Genomic DNA, 24,757 nt, shown 5'->3' on the forward strand with positions numbered 1-24,757 from the left:
TTGGTGGCATTGTGGACAGTGAAGAAGGTTATCTGGGATTGCAACGGGATCTTGATAAATTGGGCCAGTGGGCCGACGAATGGCAGATGGAGTTTAATTTAGATAAATGTGAGGTGATGCATTTTGGTAGATCGAATCGGGCCAGGACCTACTCCGTTAATGGTAGGGCGTTGGGGAGAGTTATAGAACAAAGAGATCTAGGAGTACAGATTCATAGCTCCTTGAAAGTGGAGTCACAGGTGGATAGGGTGGTGAAGAAGGCATTCAGCATGCTTGGTTTCATTGGTCAGAACACTGAATGCAGGAGTTGGGATGTCTTGTTGAAGTTGTACAGGGCATTGGTGAGGCCACACTTGGAATACTGTGTACAGTTCTGGTCACCCTATTATAGAAAGGATATTATTAAACTAGAAAGAGTGCAGAAAAGATTTACTAGGATGCTACCGGGACTTGATGGTTTGACTTATAGGGAGAGGTTGGATAGACTGAGACTTTTTTCCCTGGAGAGTAGAGGTTTAGGGGTGATCTTATAGAAGTCTATAAAATAATGAGGGGCATAGATAAGGTAGAGAGTCAAAATCTTTTCCCAAAGGTAGGGGAGTCTATAACAAGGGGGCATAGATTTAAGGTGAGAGGGGAGAGATACAAAAGGGTCCAGAGGGGCAATTTTTTCACTCAAAGGGTGGTGAGTGTCTGGAACGAGCTGCCAGAGGCAGTAGTAGAGGCGGGTACAATTTTGTCTTTTAAAAAGCATTTGGACAGTTACATGGGTAAGATGGGTATAGAGGGATATGGGCCAAGTGCAGGCAATTGGGACTAGATTAGTGGTATAAACTGGGCGACATGGACATGTTGGGCCGAAGGGCCTGTTTCCATGTTGTAAACTTCTATGATTCTATAAAGGGAACAAATCGTGATTTTAGGGGGCAATTGTGGGTGCGTTGGGGATGGGGGGGGCTCCAAAAATCACGGAAATCCTGTTCGAGTTCAGAAGCCGGCTCCAACCCACCGACTTCCGAATTTCCCAGGGATCCACCTTTGCGCGCGCGGGCGATCCGAAAATGGAAGTCCCACCAGCTATGTCAGTTAAAGAGCCAAATGTACCTTGTTGAAGTACTTAAGGCACTTTACCTGTGACACAATAAGTGATTAGAACGATTTTGAACTTACCTGGGCGGCTTGCCCACTGCTTCTGATTCACGCCTGGTGAAACCAGGTGTGAAGTGCTGGACCAGGGAATAAGAAACTAAATAAATTAAATAAAACACCATAGAAGGAAGTTAAAACACAAAATGATCCTACCTTTGCACCCTGCTCCGACGTCTCCCTCTCCAACGTCCCCCTCTTCACCCCCCACCCTCGATGTCCTCCCAACATCCCCCTCTTCACCCCGGTGTCCTCCCGATCTTCCCCTCTCCTCCCCCCACCCCCGATCTTCCATTCCAGCGCCGGATGACATCTCGCTCTTTCTCTCTCTCCCCCCTCCCTACCCCTCGCGTTGCAGCTCCTGATGGCAGGTAGCCTGTCAATCAGGCCAGCTGCCGGGCCTGAAACCCGGAGAGGACGCTAATCATCAGCAATCAACATGCGATTGCGTCAGAAACGGTAAGTTTTGTTCATGCGGGTTTGCCACATGCACCTTCAACCCCCACCCACCCCCCCTGCTGCCAACCTGCCACCATTGCAAAATTGACCCCCATGTGTTTAAAATGTAATATTTTATAATTATTGTCATAAGATTGGGTTAACATTACAGTAAGATACTGATGTTTATTACTGTGATATTAGCGTTTGTTTCAGCATCAGTGTGAGCTGAAAACTTAAAAAATGCCTGGTTCAGGAATTCCTTTACACCTGCCAACACTTACATTGAAATACACAGAAATTACACACAGAAACAGAGCATTTGGCCCGACCAGTCCCTATTGGCGTTTACCCTCCACATGAGCAAATAGTTCTAATCACATTTACCCACCCTGTTCCCATATCCCTTCAATTAATTTTCCTTCATCCACCTAGCCAATCTAATCTTGAATGCTGACATAGATTATACAACCACTAACCCTGAAAGTGAATTCAACAGCCTCACAACTCTTCTAAATCTCTTACATTTAATCTTGTATCTATGTCCCCATAACTATTGGAAATAATTTGTTTCTATCTACCCATTTATTTCATTTTCATAACATCTCAAGAACCAAGCAATTGTTTTAAGTGGTAATCTTCAGCAGGGAATGTCTGCTGCTGATTTCAGCCAATCTATAATGGACCAAACCCATTTGAATTTAGACGTAATTTAATTTAAAAAGAAAACATTAAAATAGCCCACTATAGATTTTGGGTGCTTGTGACTTTGTCAATGGACCATGAATGTCCATATGCACTTAACTTTCCACCTACTTGTTTGATAGTGCCTCTGGCATGTAGCCAGTTATTCAAGAATAAAAATCCATCTTTCCGGGTGCAACTGATTCCTTCATAAACACGCCAGGAACAGCAAACAAGGGTTTCTTTTTGTTATTTCAAATTGAGAGTGGACTCCTTTATGTCATTTATTAAAAGGCAAAAATCTTAAAATAAAAGATGCAATTTTCTCAAAATGTTCCACTGCAGTACATAACGCAACATTTCTGACCCTTGTATTATTTCTCTAATTAAACTTAACCACGCATCGACTCCATAACTAACTACTGTAATTCAAGTCAACTCCCTCTGTATTCCTTCCTTTTCAGGAGACAATAACTCATGTATGGTGCCAGGAATCCCCCGGTACCTTTCCCAAGTGTTTGCAAACCCGGACAGCGATTGTCCAGGGTTGCCAGAAATTAATAGGCAACCTGTCCTGACCCTCCTTCTACAAATTTCTGTTAACTACTGGGGTATAAAGTTTATCATAAAATGCAACTCAGCCCATACCATCTGGTAGTCGTCACTGTACTGGAAATAACTCAATGTGCTTCGATGGGAAGAAAGTTTCAGAATTTCTCCACAGATTTACTGCTAAGAATCTCAGACAGACTGCGCATTGCACGTCAACAAGTGATTATGGAGTATTGTCTCAGCATGCTGGTGCTGTGGAAACTGTCCACGCACACTGTAGAGCAGTTTCTGAAGTAAAGAAGGAAAAACTTGCAAGGCAGGAAGAGGTAAATAGAATGGGAGGAGGCTTGTGTGGAGTATAAACACTGACATAGACCAATTGGGTCGAATGGCCTGTTTTGCAGGAAAGATGGGCACAAATTTGGGAGGCAATAACATGTTTAAGGACTTGAGAGGAAATGGAAGTTGGAGATGGGGCAGTGGTTTGCAAGGTCAGTGGGGTCAAGAGTGAAGGCTGAAGGGGAAAGTGAAAGTAGATAAGATGAAATATGCATTTTCTCCCTTGTTCTATGTACTAAATTCATATTTCAAATTATTGATTACTTTTTAATAGTAAGATTTTTAATGATTTATGTCCCCATTTTAAAACTAAGAAGCTAGTGTGTTGAATGGTAAATGATCTATTCATAAAGCAAGCAATTATCAGATGACTGACAATAACCACCTAACAGTTTTAAATCTTCTTCGAGGATTCAATGAAACCTTTGTTCATTTCCTTGCTAAATGGTACACTTTGATATTGTATAGCCCTGCCATGTGTAGTCCTCATTTTAAACATAAATATTCATTCAGATATCAGTTTCTTCGGTTATCAGTTGGTCACCCAAAGTAAAAGCCACCATACATATAATCAAAATAAAAATTTGACTGCCAAGTGCAGCTTTCAAGCATCAATCCCAATATTCAACCCTTATTAAGAGAAAATTATTCAAAGGATGATGTCAAACAAAGAAAATGTTCTGCAAAATTGATTTTCAACATTCAAACTCAAAAAAGTTGGAACTCAATGGTAAAATTATGCTGTAGCTTCAATATTTGGATCAAATCAAATGCTTCCAAATGTGTAATTTGGCTAAGAGAAACTTTTTAAGCTTACAGTTTCAGCAACAACTTGTAGTTAAGCACATGTGGGGATTTTGTCAATTTGCGCACACCAAGGTCCCACAAACAGCAATGCGATGAATTAATAGCTAATCTGTTTTTGGTGGTGTTGGTTGAGGGACAAGTGTTGGCTGGGGCACCAGAGAACTCCCATGTTCTTCTTCGAGTAGTGCCATGAGATCTTTTACGTCCACCTCAACAGGTGGATGGGACCTCCGTTCTAGCCTGTTGCAATAAATCGATATGCACAACCTACTAAATTTCAAGAACCCCCCATTTCAGGGAACTGGGTAATCAGGCTACAGCCTTTATTAGAAATGAAGAGAAAATGAGGGATGCTGCTCCACTTATTCTGGAATTTTTAAAGGAGCTTTTGTTTTGGGTAAGGGAAGAAAAGGTTTAAATACTCATGAATATAGTAAAAGTTTCAAAAGCAAAGAGTCCCGTGCGGTATCATTAGAGATAATAGCCAAATAAAACCTTTTGTATAAAATAATAGCATTGGTTTCTCGAACATTGCAACAAAAATACTACTGATGGATTAAATCAAGAAATCAAATGGAATTTCTTCTAAATCAGAAACTCATGAACCAGGAAAGAAATATAATGGTCTAAATTTTCCAGAACTGCACCTTAATGAACAACAACTTGCATTTATATAGTTCCTTTAATGTAGAAAAACGTGCCAATGCACATCACAGAGGCCTAATCAAAAAAATGGATGCCGAGCCAATATTAGGTGGGATGACCAAAACTTCGGTCAAAGAGGTGGGTCTTGTGGAGGGTCAGCCTTGGCTCAGTGATAGCACTCTCGCCTCTGAGTCAGAAGGCTGTGGGTTAAAGCCCCACATCAGAGACGAGCACGTAATCTGGGCTGACATATCAGCGCGGTACTAAGGGAGCGTCACATTGTCAGAGGTGCCATCTTTTGGATGAGACGTCAAACTGTCTGCTCTCTCAGGTGGAAGTAAACGATCCCATGGCACTATTTCGAAGAGGAGCAGGGGGGTTTCTCCCCGGTGTCCTGGTCAAAATTTATTCCTCAACCAACATAACTAAAACAGATTATCTGGTCGTTATCTCATTGCTGTTTGTGGTACCTAGTTGTGCATAAATTGGCTGCCACGTTTCCTGCATCACAACAGTGACTACACTTCAAAAGTACTTTGTTGGCTGTGAAGTGCTTTGGGACGTTATGAGGTCATGAAAGCTTACAGTTCCAACAACATTTGTATATATTAAAGGCATTATATATCGTAAAAAACTTGAGGTGCAAAAACTAGCAGTGGTAGGACAAGAGATAGGGGAGGTGCCGAAGGCAGTCGACTGAACCGTCTTGATCTTTGAGACAAAAGAAACATGAGCTTCTCACATTTGACACTGGAAGTAGAGGAAGGTAGTCAGAGGAGTTGGTTTGTTGTCAAGAGGGGCTAGGTTGTCCTCGCACTCAGGGATAATGCTCGATTAACAGGAGAATTTGGGCCCGGAGAAAGAGGCACGGCATTACTTCAAGTGATCCAACTGGAATGGCCAAGTTCATTCTTGTGCTGGGTGCACTCAGGCTGTTGTGCTCAAAGCTGAGAATTTTGGTGAGGGACCTGGAGGAGAAAAGGGCATAAAAAGCTGAGGCAAGGGATCTGTTGAGTAGGCCAACAGCAGCAGTGGTGCTGTGGTAGGTGGAGGACCAGGAGAGAGCAAGTTGGAAGTTTGAAAGGGTGTTGGAAGAGGACCCATGTAGATTTTTTTTCAGGGATGGAGGGTGACAATAGGAGGGTTGAAAGCAGGTGGGTAAGATGTGGATGATGATGAAAATGATGTTTCAGTGGTTTACTAAAAATTATTTCGGCTATTTATAGCCAAGATTAAGAGTAAGCACTTTGTCTGCATTCCGCAGCTGTTGTTTTTTTTTATTCTTTCACGGGATGTGGGCGTCGCTGGCGAGGCCAGCATTTATTGCCCATCTCTAATTGCCCTCGAGAAGGTGGTGGTGAGCCGCCTTCTTGAACCGCTGCAGTCCGTGTGGTGACGGTTCTCCCACAGTGCTGTTAGGAAGGGAGTTCCAGGATTTTGACCCAGCGACAATGAAGGAAAGACGATATATTTCCAAGTCGGGATAGTGTGTGACTTGGAGGGGAACGTGCAGGTGGTGTTGTTCCCATGTGCCTGCTGCTCTTGTCCTTCTAGGTGGCAGAGGTCGCGGGTTTGGGAGGTGCCGTCGAAGAAGCCTTGGCGAGTTGCTGCAGTGCATCCTGTGGATGGTACACACTGCAGCCACAGTGCGCCGGTGGTGAAGGGAGTGAATGTTTAGTGTGGTGGATGGGGTGCCAATCAAGCGGGCTGCTTTATCTTGGATGGTGTCGAGCTTCTTGAGTGTTGTTGGAGCTGCACTCATCCAAGCAAGTGGATGTTGTACCTTGTTTGTAATCTAGAAAGGTCTATTTTTGCACTGCAGATTAGAATTTCTGCTTCCAAAGTACTGCTTTACTTAGAAACTGCTTTAACAAGTATTGTTTACATATTTCTGTATTTGGTAGAGACTTAAATATTTCATGACAAATTAGTTATCAAGGGAAACTACCTGAATTCGCTTGGAGCTAATTGCAAAAATCTATTTTTAAAAAAACGGACAGGCTGTTGGGACTTAATGACACTTTACTAACCTGAAAATTTCTCAAGCTCTAAGTCGTAGAATATAGCAAATTGTTGCGTTTGAGTGCGCCAATGGAATTGGCAAGTAATAGTCACAGGGATTTACTTAAAAAGTGGCATGGTACTCTGCTCCGGCTGCAGGCTATTTGGCCTTTCTGAAATGCAACAGAAACCCCTCAGGCCTACAATAGCATATCCCATCTAGTCATTCCTTCATAAAATAAGGGTGTTGTTCAAAATACAGTACAAATTATCGAGTACTTCCAGCAATGTGTACAGTTTGTAGAAAGAAAAAGAAAAAGCTGCCAATCCTAGAAATGTGAAACAAAAGCAGAACTAGCTGGAAAAACAGATCAGTCAGCATCTGTAAAGAGAAAAGACAAGTTGATATTTTGAATTCTTCATTGGATTCTGAAACGACAGGATCTTTTTACTGCAACAGGTGGATGGGGACTCAGCTTAACATCTCATCTGAAAGACGGCACCTCCAACAGTGCACCACTCCCTCAGTACTGTATTAAAGTGTCAGCCTAGATTATGCGCTCAAATTCTGGATTGGGTGTGAATCCACAATCTCCTGTCTCAGAGGCAAAAGTGCTATCAATTGAATCAAACGGACTTAGAGATGTGTTAGAAACTTTTGCTGCAGTGGCCAAATCAGATTTCACAGCTTGTATATTGCCACTGCCTCTATGCCTTTGCTGTTAATAAACATTTCATAGCAACATGTTCAATTAAAAAATGTCACTTTTTGGCATGGAACTTACAGGAAGCAATTCAGAGCTGTCGGAACTAAAACCCTACAATGGGAACATTTGTTGAAATGCAGCTTTATCCTCTCAATATTGTATTGGGAATAACTCTGATTCACAAGAACAGCTGAGACTGGGGTTGGTGTTTTAAAGACCAGCCATACTCTTAGCCACCACTGAAAATGCGTCTTTATTGGATTAGTCGACATTTCAGATGTATGTTGTGAAGCATGTGTGGTGATTTTGTAAAAAGTGTTAATTAAGATGTTTCTAAACAGATGACCCAATACTAGAGGGATTTGAGCAGCTCATGGATATCTTGCCTCTGTTGGCATAAAATATACAGCCCTATGGAGGACTTTTACAGCAACAACATAGCACCGTTAATGTACAAAAATGTCCCGAGATAGGGTACATTTGATACTATGGCATCCCTGTGACATTCCTAACTCATACCATTTAAAGTCCACCCTGCCCCCACTATATGGAAGAACTCTAAAAAGACGGGCAGGTTGGAATGGTCTTGCAGGATTATTTATTTGAAGACCAATAATTTGATCAGGCAGATAACTCAAATTCTTCCTTTAGTATGTCTGACGTATTGGAGGAATCCAACCCAATAGTGTTTTGGAAATATGTGAGCCACCTTTATCTGTATTTTGTCTTACGCTTGTCAAAAGTGTGATAATTGCCCTACATGTACTGTCCAATGTTATCCTGTTCATGAATCTTTGCTTCAAAATGAGATGCTTAGACATAAATGTTGCATAAGATATGAATAAACTACAAAATTCTTTGTTTAAGTTCTTTGTTAAAATGTAATAAATATCCCTTTTCTTCCTCCACTCCCATTTACCTGGTAAAATGTTCATCCTGCCTGGAAGAAGGCACAAGATTTGGTGCAAAAATAATTTATTGTAAGTGAAATTCTGAAATCAATTCTGAAAAAAATTTAGGGAGAGATCTAATCATGCCATATCAAGGCCATTGGCTGGTCATCAGATTTGCAGTTCCCCTGATTCTAGCCAAAACCAGCACCACCAGGAATGTGACTTTCAAGCAAGAAATTCAAATTCACAAAATATAAAATATTCAAAAGGAGATTGAACAAACTTAAGAATCATCAGATATAAAACCCATGACAGGGTTTAAGCTGTTAAGATTTCCAAGCCCCTTTCATGAAATGAGATAGAAGAGATATGAGAGAATTTTCTCAGAGAATATATTTCTACGAAGAAATGTGGAAGATAGCAATGGTGTAGCATGATTCCTAACTTTTGGATTCAAGTTCAGCAAGTATTGGAGGTGCTCCAAATTGCAAGAATTCTCAAGATAATGGATCCAGTTTCCTGATTAATCAGATGACTAACCTCTTCCATTTAGCATTATATGGCTTATTTTTGGAACGCTTTCAGGAAATAACAAAGTATTCACCAAAAAGGGTCATAATCCTTTAGTTAACAGCTGTGGCCTTCCAGTGGCCAGGTCAGCAGCAGAGCTGTAATATAAATGCAGCATTATTAAAGGTGGGTTAACAGGCTTCTGATTTTTGGCAATGACATGTCCATTGGGATTAATAAGTGCACAATCTCTCGCTCTCTCACTCCCCCATTTTACAATGCTATTGGATTAGTACCAATTTGCTAATTGTTTGCTATCAATCATTCTTTTGGATTGCGAGGCAGATATCTGGAATGAGATCAAAAGAACCACTGTACTTGCTGTCCATTTGTTCGAATAATGTGAATTTTCTGAATTGTGTATGTTTCAATACTGCACATTTATATTTCCTACAGTATATTGTTTTGCCTCTGCAGGCAGGGAGCAAAGCTCTTTCAGATGTCTCCGAAGTCAGAGCAATTACCGTAATATAAATGATGTGACAGAGACTGTAAAGGCATTCAGCTGCAAGCAGGTGGGAGGAAAAAAAGAGACAAAGAAGGTTTCATCTGTGAGCAGATGGGGGAGGCAAGTCCACGAAGAAAAACTGAAAAAAATGAAAATAAGTACATAGAATTTACAGCACAGAAACAGGTCATCTGGCCCAACTGGTCTATGCTGGTGTTTATGCTCCACACGAGCCTTCTCCCACCTTATTTCATCTATGTTGAGAGCTATGATCCAACATAGAGACATCACAGAGAAAGGTCAAACTATAGTGAGAAAAAAGCTATCATGAAGAGCTGATGCAGAAAAAAAACCTATAAAATTCAGTAAAGGGAGAACTGTGAAAAATGGCCCAGCAATGTCTGTATGAGAATCAGACTCCACATCAATTGCAGTACAATTTGATCAAAGTAAGGCACATACGCCAATTGTTCCTTTTCTCAAAAACGAAGGTCTGTGGCTGGTGGCACAAGTTGGTGCAATGGGTTACAATAAGTTATCACAGGACATGAGTACCCACTCTCAAATTTAAGTGGATGGGAGGTGCTTTTTCAGCAGGACAGAAAAGATCATTTAAGCCAGTAAGTGAATTATGCCTCCCCTGTGCACCCAACAGCCAGTTACAGAGTGGCACTGCCAGAGCGCCTGGGAGAAGGTTACAGCAGGCCCTCATAGCTAGAAAGAAAATTGGAGTTGCTGAATATTTCATTGCAACAAAGATTGACTGTACTTTTAACATTTACTTAATAGGAATTGACTGCATAAAAGGAACACTGCATATGAAGTGTTCTTGCTGAACATCTACTATATTTGGCTTTCAATAAGATAGCCAAGTGACTCGGCAAACAGAATGCACTGTAAATTAAAATTACTGTCTGTGCCAATGTTTTTGAATGCAAAGGGACTTGTGCAGTCTGAGAACAAAGCAGATTTTTAAATAGTCTTACAGCAGACCTTCCCCAGTGTACAGAGATGTGTTACAATGACAGAGTTCCTGTAAACAAAATACATCAAATCTGAGCTGCCACAAAATTTTGAAAAACAATTTTAAAAAATTGTTTAAAGAAGCAAATGGTATCTCTGGTCCAAAAAGAAGTGAAGCCATTATTTCATTATGTTGTGCAGTGACCATTTCCTTAGCAAATTACATCAAGACATGGGGCCCGATATTTATGGGGTGAGGGGGAGGCCGAAAAAGGCCAAAGAACCCTGCAAAGCCGGAGACGCGGAGGTCCTGTTGAATTTAACGCCAGGACCTTTAACATTTATTTCTTATGTTTCCCGCCTGGCAGCCAGCCAAATTGACAGCCTGGCAGGATAACCAGACTGCAGCATGGGACCCTTGGTGATAGTCCCCAGCAATCGGGAAGGTGGGGGGTGGGGTAGTTCGGCTGCAATTGGGGCTTGGAGTGAGAGCCATTGGGACTTGGGGGGGGGGGTGGCGGGGGGGGGGGGTGTCGGCGATGGCGACAGGGGTGAGAGAAAGGCCGGGATCGGCAGAAGGGAGGCCAAAGGCTTCCTTAAGGGGCCAGGGAAGCACTCCTGCTCCTTCTGGTCCACAAAGAGTGCTGTAAAAAGGCATTTATCTTGTTGTGCCGGCAGCTCCCGCCTCCCTTTCACTGCTGGGTTTTCCGACCCCTGGGAAACTCGCGCAGCAAATGTAAAATTTAAATTGGGCTCCAATTGCACTGTGGGAGCCAGATTTAAATATGTTAACGAAGTATCCCACCTCTCAATGGCGGGACACTCTGATGTCTCGAAACACGCCACCGTAAAAACGGCAACGGGCGCATATGTGGCAAGTTGGGGGCACTTTCTACAATTTTTCATTTCTAATCCCTCAGCCCCCTCCACCCATCCTGGGGGTGGTGCCTAATATTGAGGCTGTGGTTACTGCAGAGCTTTGTACAAGGCAACTAGAGCACACGTTGTTATGCACAACTTTCTAATTTATATCAAAATGTATATGAACTACAGCCAACATCTATTCTTAATGTGAAAGAAGGCAGTAGTTTATTTCAATTACATTTATTGGGGCAAAATTATTCTGACATTAACAATTCAGAAGGGATTCATTATTGCAGGCAATCTTATGTAATGTTTGAAACCAGATGTGGAATGCAATCTAGATAGGAATATATTTAACAGACAATCCGGTAATGCCTGTCAACTCCTGCCAATTTTAAAATATTTGCATTTTACTTTGATCAATTTAGTTTTACTTCGTATCAGTCTGCAGATATATAGTCCAAAACCCGAAGAACTTCTAAGTTTGGAACTAAAAACTACCATAGAAAAATAAGTTACTGAATGACAGCATACAATGGGTAGAATAACTTGGGTAGGTGTGACCCAAGGTTTTAAAAAGCCAGGTGAGGTGCATCCAAAGTGGTGTTTCTTCTGCTTCTAACACAAGGCAAAAGCTTCTAAATGCAGCTGACAACCCAACTAAAACTACCCACTGCCCAAATCTTGAGCAGATGTGCTTAACCATCTCCAAACAAAGACCCGGGCCCAGAAAAACTCATGCTCACAACAGTCAATAAAGCTCTGGAACACCAAATACTCTCTGATTCAGGGGAAACAGCAACAGATTTTTCTTTTCATTTTGCATTCTGTGTTATGCCTATAAAATTGAATTAAATATACTGTCCAAAATATTTATACAGACTATTTCAATTGACTGAATAATTTTGCTTCTGTAACAAAAGTCTGTCCTCTTGTATAGACACCGTAACAATTTGTACAAAGTTAGAAAAAAATTCTGTACTTTCACTCGTTTATAAATTGTCAGCTGTAGCACCGTACCCCATTTATAGGCGTTGATTTTTAAGTTGCAATAGCCTTTGCACTTTCAATGGAATAAGGGTTACTTGCATTAAACCTAATTAAAGGAGTAGGGAAAAGACCTAATCTCTTATCCTCCATTCCACTCCTTGGACAAGCTTGTCAGAAAGTTGTAAATGTAAGAATGACTTTTTGAAGGTAGAGTGCCCAAAATTGCACACAATATTTAAAATGCCCAGTTCTACCACGTGCCTCCTTCAGATGGTACTTCTAAGACCAGGAACCTGTGTGCTGATAACAGCATGTTGGGAGGACCAAATCCCTATACCACTTTTGTGTCGGGGTCTTTTTCAAATGGGTTTAAATAATTAAAATTTCAGGCCACAGAGATAAACTTGTTATTTGTAACATTTCTTTTTGAAAAAAATTGAGAAAAATTATTCCATTACTGCATCTAAAGTAGAATTATCAGAATATCACATTACCAGAGAAAAACAAAGAATTTTGTTTTGCGAAAAAGCAGTTATCGAAACACATTTTTAAAAAATAAAAACTTATTTGTGCTCATCAAGGGGAGGAATGTTACTGCTGGATAATGGGATATTTTTCATCTTCAGGTACCCAGCAATATCAGCACCAAATACTCCAAGATCCATTATAGAATAAAACTCACTTTACTCTACTTCAACAATGTATCTCAGTATCAACTTCAGAGAAAGATACTGCACCAGCGTAATATTTTCCCATTTTCCACACCAACCTTCTTCGAGATCCTTTGAATGACACTGCCAATTTAATGACAGTTTTGTGACATTGACCCATGCCCAATAGGAACTGAATTAAGGTTGCTCAAACATATTTCACATATTGGACTAATATAACCAAAATCTAAAATGTTTAATAAATGATCTTGGAATCACTTCTTGAATAGACAGACATGTAGAAAAGAACAGGGATTCATTTAAGTTTCACAGTTTTTGGATTGGATAATGTAGCTTTTGATCACCTGTCCTAATATCGCCTTAGGTGGCTCAGTGTCAAATTTTGTTTCATAACGCTCCTGTGAAGCAGCTTGGGTCATTTTACTATATTAAAGGCAGTTTATAAACGCAAGTTATTATTGTCGTTGTTAAAGATCTTCATTAAAAATGACTTTCTTTAAAAAGCTGGAAGTTGGCTCGTGATTGGTTCAGAATAATAATGATTTATAATTCATCGTATTAGCATTCTGGAACATTTGTAAAAGTTCGACGAAATATAAAAGAAATAGGAAAAGGAAATACAAACATTCATGTACTTGGTACAAAACCACAGAAATCACTCTGCAAGTTTTACTCAGGGGACTAACTTAAAACAAATTGTAAGCTTGCACAAAATGAATATCTTATACTTACTCTGAAATTAGACTACTAAATTTGCTCATGCTGTCTTACCTTATTGTATCTTCTATCAGCCGATCTGAGCTGCAAAAGAAAAGGGAGAAAATCAATACAATTTGACAATATCTTGCTATATAAATTCAAGTTCCTTCTTCTCGTTTTCCATCTCAAATGTCATGTGCTCCATTACAAACTGGTGAGAAAGAGGTTCACCTATGGAAATCCAACATGCATAGTTCACAATTTCAGCAGCACGCAAAAGAGAGGGTGGCAAGAAATTAATTGCATAGGAGCACCCCAGTCTATTTTTGCCTACCTCATACTATCTGGTTTCAGAGTGGCAGTGAAGGAGGCTGGGAGCAAACTTCCATCCTTTGGAGACCCAAGGGGAAAATACCATGCTAAAACATTGCCTCATTTTTCCTCCCCCCAAAAATTGTCAGTGAACGAGGTGTATTGTTAGAGATATAGAACCAGAAACTTGTTAAGTAGTAGTATGTCGATCTTCTTTGCTGAAGGTGACCAAAGCACCTCAAGAACAATAGCACTTGCTAACAACTCCCTAGTTCAACACCCTCACTGAAAAGAAGTCACTGGGCTCTAAATTGGGCCGTGAAGCGCCCATTGTTTCGGCACTACACGGCCTCTCCAACATCCAAGATGGTGTCTTGAACGCGCACGCACGTTTCCTGCGTGACGTGCCCCTGCGCCATCTTGGTATAGGAGTTTGCGCAGGTGCAGATAAGGAACGCTGGAATCATGTAAAGTAGGGAGAAAATGACTTCAATCAGGGTGCAATGCTGATTTAAAGTGATACACAGCATTTTGGGACTTCACGCTCAACTCAATGCACAGTCTTAACGCCGACCATCTGAACGTGTCTTAGAGTGCCTGGACGACCTGCCACCGGTGCTATTTAAAGGGACCATGCAGGATTTACAGGTTAGTGGCCGGATTATTGCCTCTGGCTGCTGAGACATTTGTAACTGTTTTTGGAGGTCTCCTAGACTTCTATACTAGGACGCAGGGACATAGCCTAACATTTAGAGCCAGGACGTGCAGGAGTCAAGTTAGAAAATAACAGATACAAGCTACCTTTAAGAGATTTCTAAGAAACATCCTCCCTTTAAGAGATGGAGCTCCCTCTGGTGGTGGAAAGTGCAAATTGCATTGATTCCACGTGCAAGGACTGGAAAGGAACACCGACTGCAGGTAAGTGCTCCCTTGGGTCTAAACTTGCGTCTTGCTTGCCCAGGGTCCGTCGGGCGCAGGGTGTTCGCGCATCGCGCTACCATAGCCCAGAACGGACCCTTATCCAATTTTCCCCCCACTATTTCTTACTAACACATCCAAAAGCACCTCTCCTTTTCCTCACCAGAATAAAATTGGTGTCCTAACTCTCCAGAATTGCATAAGCCACCCTTTTGAAACTTAGAGTCATAGAGTCATAGAGTTATACAGCACGGATAGAGGCCCTTCGGCCCATCGTGTCCGCGCCGGCCATCAGCCCTGTCTACTCTAATCCCATATTCCAGCATTTGGTCCGTAGCCTTGTATGCTATGGCATTTCAAGTGCTCATCCAAATGCTTCTTGAATTAGTTGCAGGAAACACCTATATATGCTGCTAACTGCACGGGAATATTTTTTAAATTGGAATAACAATTAGTTTCTTTTTTAAGCACACAAGAGGGTTGTACAGATGTGGAAACCATTTTTTGGGAAAAGCTATTCACTGCAAAACAAAGCACATGCAAAATTAAACAGTAAAGCTAACACATGAGATTCTTAATCATATTATAACTTGATATTCCAACTACTGGAGTACTAGGCTAATGCAAGAGAGAATTATGAATTCTTCTCTCAACCCCAGCATATAAGAAAAAAAGTGAGGGGGGAAGAAAGGATGAAGTCAGCAATCATTCACAGACTAGAGGTGCTGGGTTAGCAATGCACCAGGACCAGAGACAGTACAGCAACAATAAAACAACTATAAACTGGAAATAAAAACAGCAAATATACAGCAGGTCCATCAGAATCCAGTATCTCTAAAAAGACACGGGTAAACATCGAGTGCACACCTCTACATAACTGAAAACTTAAAGGTAAACAAACACCTATGAGGAGGAATGGGGGAAGAGAGAAGAAACAGTAGGTGAGGAAAAATGACAACAGAGACTCTAATAACCAAGAGGGAATTAGTGAACTGAATAACCTGCAAACTGTTTCATTTGAGAATAAGGAACCTTTTATATGATCTCATCTCTGTGAGGCAACTCAGAGAAAAACAAAACAATATGCAACGAGTGGCAAAATGCATAGGAAAGGCACAATACCAGAAATTAAAACAGGAAATGCTGATAACATACAGTAAGTCCCAAAAAAAGGGGTGGGGGGTGGAAACAGTCTGACACCATATGTGCAGTATCCCCCGTCAGAGCTGCATTCTGATGGAGGGAGTCAACTCGCCTCCCCCTTCCAGGTGACGACAAACCCAATCCACAATGCCAGTACCACTGCTGAAAACAAAATGGGGAAATGTAGTAAGTGTCTGAAGTTACTAAAGTCAATGCTCAAACCAGAGGGCTGTGGAGTGCCAAGGAAAGAGATGAGATACTATTCTAGAAGCTTGCATTGAGCTTGGTTTGAGGAGTGCAGGAAGCCAAAGATGGGAAAGGTTAGAATGGGAAGAGGTGTAAGTATTAGCTCAGGGCCACATGATGATAGAATGGAATTGTTTAGCAAAGAGGTCACCTAATCTGTGCTCTTCCTTATATCGTGAGCAGTGAATACAATATACTACACTGGGGGACATACATGTAAACTGCAGTCTCATACAGGAGTGTTTAATGTCCCTGAAAGTGGCATGGGAAGCGGTGATGGGATAGGTGTTGTATCTGCTGTGATTTGCCCAGAAAGTACTAGAGGAAGGACAGCTGGAAGTTAGGGTGGTGGAAGAATGAAGGGGGCTATCCCAGAAGAAATGGTTTCTGGAGAATGAAGGAGTCGGGGGGGGGGGAGGAGGGGAAATCAAGCTTGTTGTTGAGACCGAGTGGTGTAAATGGTGAAAGGCAATCTGCCAAATGCAAAGGCTGGTGGCACGGAAGGTTAGGACAAAGGAGGACTGCTACATTTCACTATTCTAACCAGCAGCTCGAGACCAATGACTCCCAGAAATCGCCTACTGCTGGCCATCTCATCAAAGTAGCCTGGTTAAACCCAAGTTTCAGGCACATGACTTAATTTTTTGTGAACAAGTCTTTTACCTTGGTTCATCTACAAAATACTATTTTGATTAGTACATTCCATTGCATGGAAAATTTATAACAGTAACAGTGTTTAGTGCTGGCATCCAGACACATTCCATCCATCTTATGACATTTCAGCATTGCATTGCACATCAATATATTGTTCCACTGCTATATCCAGGCAGTGACTTGCTTCTGATATGGTAAACAATGAAAAATAGACAAAGGGATAAATAACTTTATAAATGATGTATAAATCCCTACAGTGGCATTCCCCTTTTATTGTGTAAGCATCATTGCAATGTGCTGAGTTTCTGAGTTGAAATTAATACATCAACCTGATCACAAAGGTGAAGGGGTGAAAATATATATTATCTTATTTGTTTAGTCCAATGTTGCAATTTTGGAAAAATTTGGTGCAGTCAACATTTTTGTACTGTTTCCTTGAGGATTTCATATTCACCTTTAGTGTGAGACCTACCTTGTGTAGGAAACATCAATGTACAAATTGAGACATTAGAATTGCCAGTTTTTGAATTCCCCAGATGACAAATTAAAAAGAGTCACCATGCCCCAGCCTAGACATCCCAAAGGGATTTGCTGCATACAGGCCACACTATCAGTCATACGGATAACAATCTAATCCACATTAAGCCAAATATCACGATACAAATTATGCCAAATTGCATTTCTCAGTTTGCACTGTTCAATGATAGAAGCAGATGACTTGCCTCATTCTAAGTATATTCAAATGTTATTGTAGCCATCGGCCACTATACAAAGCTTGTACATTGTTCATCTTATGAGTACCTGTTACCGCTCACTGAATTAGAAATGACACTGTTCAGTCATTTACCTCTGTTTTCGCATTGATCTTACTTCACAAATAAGCAGTCACTAAAATACAGGTGACTCCAGGGTAGATAACAAAACACCTTCATTGGGTGCATTTGGTTTCATAGGGCAACTTGTGACAAAGGAAATAGGAAAAGTAGATTAGGAGGCAGACTGAACACTGGCACTAAACTTGCTTATAAAAGAAACTAGTTTATTATGCAGAACACAGGTTTAAAAAAAGTGTTACCAACCAAATTTGGAGCATTCGCCTTATTTGGCTTTTTTTTTACACCTACTAGAAAATGCTTTAAACCAAACATTTACTATTATTTCAATTTAAATAAACTTTATATATAGGAATGATCAAAACGTGATTTGATCTTAAAAGTTGTCCATGGAACACAATTGTATATGATTCAATAGTCATTAATTATACCACGGACATATAGGAAATTTCTCATGTCTCCATTTATGAGGCATAATTATTTATCTGCAATATTAATGACCTGGACCTGGATATACAGAGTATAATTTCAAAGTCTGCAGATGATATGAAACTCAGAAATGTAGTATACCATGTGGAGGATAATAACAGACTTCAGGAGGACATAGACAGACTGGTGAAATGGGCAGACACAAGGCAGATAAAATTTAATGCAGAGAAGTGTGAAGTGATGCATTTTGGTAGAAAGAATGAGGAGAGGCAATATAAACTAAATGGTACAATTTTAAAGAGGATGCAGGAACAGAGAGACCTGGGGGTGAGCACACACAAATCTTTGAAAGGTGGTAGGACAAGTTGAGAAGGCTGTTAAAAAAGCATATGGGCTCCTGGGCTTTATTAATAGAGGCATAGAGAACAAAAGCAAGGAAGTTATGCTAATCCTTTATAAAACACTGGTTAGGCCTCAGCTGGAGTAGTGTGTTTAATTCTGGGCACCACACTTTAGAAAGGATCTGAAGGCCTTATAAAGGGTACAGAAGAGATTTACTAGAATTATGCCAGGGATGAGGGACTTCAGTTATGTGGAGAGACTGGAGAAGCTGGGATTGTTCTCCTTAGAACAGAGAAGATTAAGGGGAGATTTAACAGAGATGTTCAAAATCTTGAACAGTTTTAACAGAGTAAACAAGGAAAAACTGTTTCCAGTGGCAGACGGGTTGGTAACCAGAGGACACAGCTTTAAGGTGATCGGCAAAAGAGCCAGAGGCGACAAGAGGAAACATTTTTTTACACAGCGAGTTATAATGGTCTGGAATGTACCGCCTGAAAGGGTGGTGGAAGCAGATTCAACAGTACATTCAAATGTTACTATTGAATAGTAACATTCAAAAAGGAATTGGATAAATACCTGAAGGGAAAAAAATTACAGGGCAGGGGAATGGGGCTAATTGGATAGCTCATTCAAAGAGCCGGCACAATGGGCCGAATGACCTTCTTCTGTGCTGTACCTAAGATGATATTATGAACATAATGCCTTTCTACAAGTACCTACAATAAAGTCCAACGTGGTCTCTTTGGCAGGGTTATTTGTTCATGTCCTTAGGATGCTGAACATCCTATGGGGGAAGAAGGGAGAGAGACAAATAGAAGGCACACATACTTTAAGCCTAATATTCTACAACTCCTTGTGGTGAATGCAATAGTGGCACAGGCACTGGTCCGAGAGCAGATTGTCTGCCCAGCCTTTCAATTGGGATTAAAAGCATGACAGGAGACCCAGATTAGGGCATGGAAGGAGAACATTTTACATACTAAAAAAATAAATTCCTCTTGCACAATTGAATGTAGCACAAAAATATCCTTTAATATTGATGGAAAGGTTTTACATGGAAAACCCACTCAGAATTTATAGTCCACAAAAGGAATCTAACTTCAACACATGTGGTTTTAACAATCACTTGAGAACAAAACTGACATGTATCTTGTGTAATACTCTCATCTATAATTATCAGCAACGTTATAAAAAATCATTACAAGATGACAATATTAAACATTACCTAAATCAAATGAATGCAGAAAGTAACACTCTTGAAAGTCTTAATGGCTTCTTATTGACTAGAACAGAGCTAAATAATGCAGGAGTCAATAAAGACACTGCATAATTTTCCTGGATTCCCAGATCAATATATTCAGTGGTGGGAAAAAGTAAACATTTTAATTATAATTCATCAAATGTGACAAAACACGTATCAAATTCCAGCAGCATGCGGGTAAAATGAACAATTTCTGGTAATAATGACAGTTTAACATTTTCCAAATCCTGCACTAACACAAAAGGGCTGGCAGAGCAACTAGGGCCTGGGTTGGACGATAACAGCGCAGAAACGTGGGGGTGTGTGTGTGCGTGCGCGCGCGCTCTCAACAAAAAATCTGCTGGAAGGGGTGTTTTCTCCAATAAACCAACAGCACTGGTTAGGCCACAGCTGGAGTACTGTGTGCAGTTCTGGTCGCCACACTACAGGAAGGATGTGATCGCTTTGGAGAGGGTGCAGAGGAGATTCACCAGGATGTTACCAGGGCTGGAGCGCTTCAGCTATGATGAGAGACTGGGAAGATTGGGTTTGTTTTCCTTGGAGCAGAGGAGGCTGAGGGGGGACATGATTGAGGTGTACAAAATTATGAGGGGCACAGATAGGATGGATACTAAGGAGCTTTTTCCCTTCGTTGAGGGTTCTATAACAAGGGGACATAGATTCAAGGTAAAAGGCGGGAGGTTTAGAGGGGATTTGAGAAAGAACTTTTTCACCCCGAGGGTGGTTGGAGTCTGGAACTCACTGCCTGAAAGGGTTGTGGAGGCAGGAACCCTCACAACATTCAAGAAGCATTTGGATGAGCACTTGAAATGCCATAGCATACAAGGCTACGGACCAAATGCTGGAATATGGGATTAGAGTAGACAGGGCTGATGGCCGGCGGGGACACGATGGGCCGAAGGGCCTCTATCCGTGCTGTATGACTCTATGACTCTATAAACAAAACAAATCTACAAGTACAGAAATGCTCAAAGCTGAGTTTTTCCAATCGGACGTCAAGAAATTATGAAATCCAGGCAGAGGGTAGTCAAAGTTTGAATAGCAGAAAGGTTGTCTGGACTGTAATTTTGATCATAGACATTTTCACTGACACTCCAAAGAGATATAGCTCTGGGAACTGTGGAAATACTTTTCATGCCTGCATATATGAGGGCATGATTATTTACCTGCAATGGCATATAATGTTTGCCTACACGAACACAATTGAAGTTTAAACTGGTCTATGGCATGGTTTTTTCCTCATGCTCGAGAGCATCGGACCACTAGGCACCGGACACGACAACGGCAAACCAAGCCCAGTCAACACTGCAAAGTCCTCCTCACTAACATCTGGGGACTTGTGCCAAAATTAGGAGAGCTGTCCCACAGACTAGTCAAGCAACGGCCTGACATAGCCATACTCACAGAATCATACCTTTCAGCCAACGTCCCAGACTCTTCCATCACCATCCCTGGGTATATCCTGTCCCACCAGCAGGACACACCCACCAGAGGTGGCGGTACAGTGATATACAGTCAGGAGGGAGTGGCCCTGGGAGTCCTCAACATTGACTCTGGACTCCGTGAAATCTCATGGCATCAGGTCAAACATGGGCAAGGAAACCTCCTGCTGATTACCACCTACTGTCCTCCCTCAGCTGATGAATCACCCCTCCTCCATGTTGAGCACCACTTGGAGGAAGCACTGAGGGTAGCAAGGGCGCAGAATGTACTCTGGGTGGGGGACTTCAATGTCCAGCACCAAGAGTGGCTTGGTAGCACCACTACTGACCGAGCTGGCCGAGTCCTGAAGGACATAGCTGCCAGACTGGGCCTGCGGCAGGTGGTGATTGAACCAACACGAGGGAAAAAGTTACTTGACCTCGTCCTCACCAATCGACCTGTCGCAAATGCATCTGTCCATGACAGTATTGGTAGGAGTGACCACTGCACAGTCCTTGTGGAGACGAAGTCCCGTCTTCGCACTGAGGACACCATCCGACGTGTTGTGTGGCACTACCACCGTGCTAAATGGGATAGATTCAGAACAGATCTAGCAGCTCAAAACTGGGCATCCATGAGGTGCTGTGGGCCATCAGCAGCAGCAGAATTGTATTCCAGCACAATCTGTAACCTCACGGCCCGGCATATTCCTTACTCTACCATTACCAACAAGCCAGGGGGATCAGCCCTGGTTCAATGAGGAGTGTAGAAGAGCATTCCAGGAGCAGCACCAGGCATACCTAAAAATGAGGTGCCAACCTGGTGAAGCTATAACTCAGGACTACATGCATGCTAAACAGCGGAAGCAACATGCTATAGACAGAGCTAAGCGATTCCACAACCAACGGATCAGATCAAAGCTCTGCAGTCCTGCCACATCCAGTCGTGAATGGTGGTGGACAATTCAACAACTAACGGGAGGAGGAGGCTCTGCAAACATCCCCATCCTCAACGATGGCGGAGTCCAGCACGTGAGTGCAAAAGACAAGGCTGAAGCGTTTGCAACCATCTTCAGCCAGAAGTGCCGAGTGGATGATCCATCTCAGCCTCCTCCCGATATCCCCACCATCACAGAAGCCAGTCTTCGGCCAATTCGATTCACTCCACGTGCTATCAAGAAACGGCTGAGTGGACTGGATACAGCAAAGGCTATGGGCCCCGACAACATCCCAGCTGTAGTGCTGAAGACTTGTGCTCCAGAACTAGCTGCGCCTCTAGCCAAGCTGTTCCAGTACAGCTACAACACTGGCATCTACCCGACAATGTGGAAAATTGCCCAGCTATGTCCTGTCCACAAAAATCAGGACAAATCCAATCCGGCCAATTACCACCCCATCAGTCTACTCTCAATCATCAGCAAAGTGATGGAAGGTGTCGTCGACAGTGCTATCAAGCGGCACTTACTCACCAATAACCTGCTCACCGACGCTCAGTTTGGGTTCCGCCAGGACCACTCGGCTCCAGACCTCATTACAGCCTTGGTCCAAACATGGACAAAAGAGCTGAATTCCAGAGGTGAGGTGAGAGTGACTGCCCTTGACATCAAGGCAACATTTGACCAAGTGTGGCACCACGGAGCCCTAGTAAAATTGAAGTCAATGGGAATCAGGGGGAAAACTCTCCAGTGGCTGGAGTCATACCTGGCACAAAGGAAGATGGTAGCGGTTGTTGGAGGCCAATCATCTCAGCCCCGGGACACTGCTGCAGGAGTTCCTCAGGGCAGTGTCCTCGGCCCAACCATCTTCAGCTGCTTCATCGATGACCTTTCCTCCATCATAAGGTCAGAAATGGGGATGTTCGCTGATGATTGCACAGTGTTCAGTTCCATTCGCAACCCCTCAAATAACGAAGCAGTCCGAGCCCGCATGCAGCAAGACCTGGACAACATCCAGGCTTGGGTTCATAAGTGGCAAATAACATTCGCGCCAGACAATGGCCAGGCAATGACCATCTCCAACAAGAGAGAGTCTAACCACCTCCCCTTGACATTCAACGGCATTACCATCGCCGAATCCCCCACCATCAACATCCTGGGGGGTCACCATTGACCAGAAACTTAACTGGACCAGCCATATAAATACTGTGGCTACAAGAGCAGGTCAGAGGCTGGGTATTCTGCAGCGAGTGACTTACCTCCTGACTCCCCAAAGCCTTTCCACCATCTACAAGGCACAAGTCAGGAGTGTGATGGAATACTCTCCACTTGCCTGGATGAGTGCAGTTCCAACAACACTCAAGAAGCTTGACACCATCCACGACAAAGCAGCCCGCTTGATTGGCACCCCATCCACCACCCTAAACATTCACTCCCTTCACTACCGGCGCACAGTGGCTGCAGTGTATACCATCCACAGGATGCACTGCAGCAACTCGCCAAGGCTTCTTCGACAGCACCTCCCAAACCCGCGACCTCTACCACCTAGAAGGACAAGAGCAGCAGGCACATGGGAACAACACCACCTGCACGTTCCCCTCCATGTCACACACCATCCCGACTTGGAAATATATCGCCGTTCCTTCATCGTCGCTGGGTCAAAATCCTGGAACTCCCTTCCCAATAGCACTGTGGGAGAACCTTCACCACACGGACTGCAGCGGTTCAAGACGGCGGCACACCACCACCTTCTCAAGGGCAATTAGGGATGGGCAATAAATGCTGGCCTCGCCAGCGACGCCCATGTCCCATGAACGAATAAAAAAAATGATCGACTTCTGATGCTGGCTGGTCTCACCCAAAGAAGGGGTGGAGGAGAAATACAATTGGCCTCAAAATCTCTGGATAAGGGAGGAAGAAACATACAAGTCAGCCAGGGTTCCTGCGTATGATTGCTCTCTCGTGATTTCTACTGTTGAATGTGCATACGTGGACATCAGATCAGGGTCAAGATAGAGCTTCGCTGTGATGCTTCACATGTTTGAATCGCTTGCCGACACTCAATGTCTAGGCTCAAGTGAAGAATGGCTACTCAAGTGAGGAAGCAAAGTTGTACCAGCATTTGTGTAACCATATCCCAGCATGAGTCATTACCTTCAGAAGTGGAAGGGAGAAAACTGGAGATGGAATTGGAGGGGGAGAAAAGTAACTCAAGTGGGCCAGAAGACAGGAAGAAAAATAAAAGTTAGACTTGTTTTCACTCACTTCTGTCAAGACTAATTCCAGCAGCCATTATTTACCTACATTAACAGAGTATCTCTTCCAAAAAGAAATTCCAGTCAATTTCCTGTTAGTCATGTCTTAATTTGTTGCTTGTAAACACCAGCATTTGGCATCACTTCAATAACTGAGATGAGCTTACAACACATTTGTAGCACAATGTGGACAAAGAAAATGGTTAATTCCTTGGAATTATACACAAACTAACATTGTAAAAGACTATTTGTGCTGACTTTGGTTTTATCTCAATTTATTGGAATGGGAAAATAAATAGATTTAGTCGAATATGGCCTTTTACATAGTCCAAATTGAACTTCAAAATTATTTGAAATATTGCACTCAAGCTTTAGTTACAATGAACAGTTCTTGAGAATCTCAACCATACTTTTTAATCCATTCAGGTTCTCAACTTGCTCGTTGATCTCTGATGTCTGGATTAGTCAGGTATCTTTTGTATATCCTGGAAACATTTAAATTCCCTTCCTCCCTCAATTTTCTTCCCATCTCTTCTAAAGGCACTGAATCATGCTGGGATATAGTGCCGTGGATGCCAACTTGTCTCTGGA

At 42.3% G+C, this 24,757-nt stretch overlaps 1 protein-coding gene across 3 annotated transcripts in view; it reads right to left on the bottom strand.

Moving 5' to 3' along the window:
* gosr1 (golgi SNAP receptor complex member 1) overlaps positions 1-24,757 on the bottom strand; it is a 105,983-nt gene that overhangs the window by 8,110 nt on the left and 73,116 nt on the right. For all 3 annotated transcript variants that reach the window (XM_068008279.1, XM_068008278.1, XM_068008280.1), the window contains exon 7: positions 13,490-13,519. In XM_068008279.1, coding sequence (XP_067864380.1) covers positions 13,490-13,519 — 30 coding nt within the window. The remainder of the gene's footprint in view (positions 1-13,489; positions 13,520-24,757) is intronic.

Source organism: Heptranchias perlo, chromosome 28 (genome assembly GCF_035084215.1).
Source record: "Heptranchias perlo isolate sHepPer1 chromosome 28, sHepPer1.hap1, whole genome shotgun sequence".
In the NCBI taxonomy this organism is placed as follows: domain Eukaryota; kingdom Metazoa; phylum Chordata; class Chondrichthyes; order Hexanchiformes; family Hexanchidae; genus Heptranchias; species Heptranchias perlo.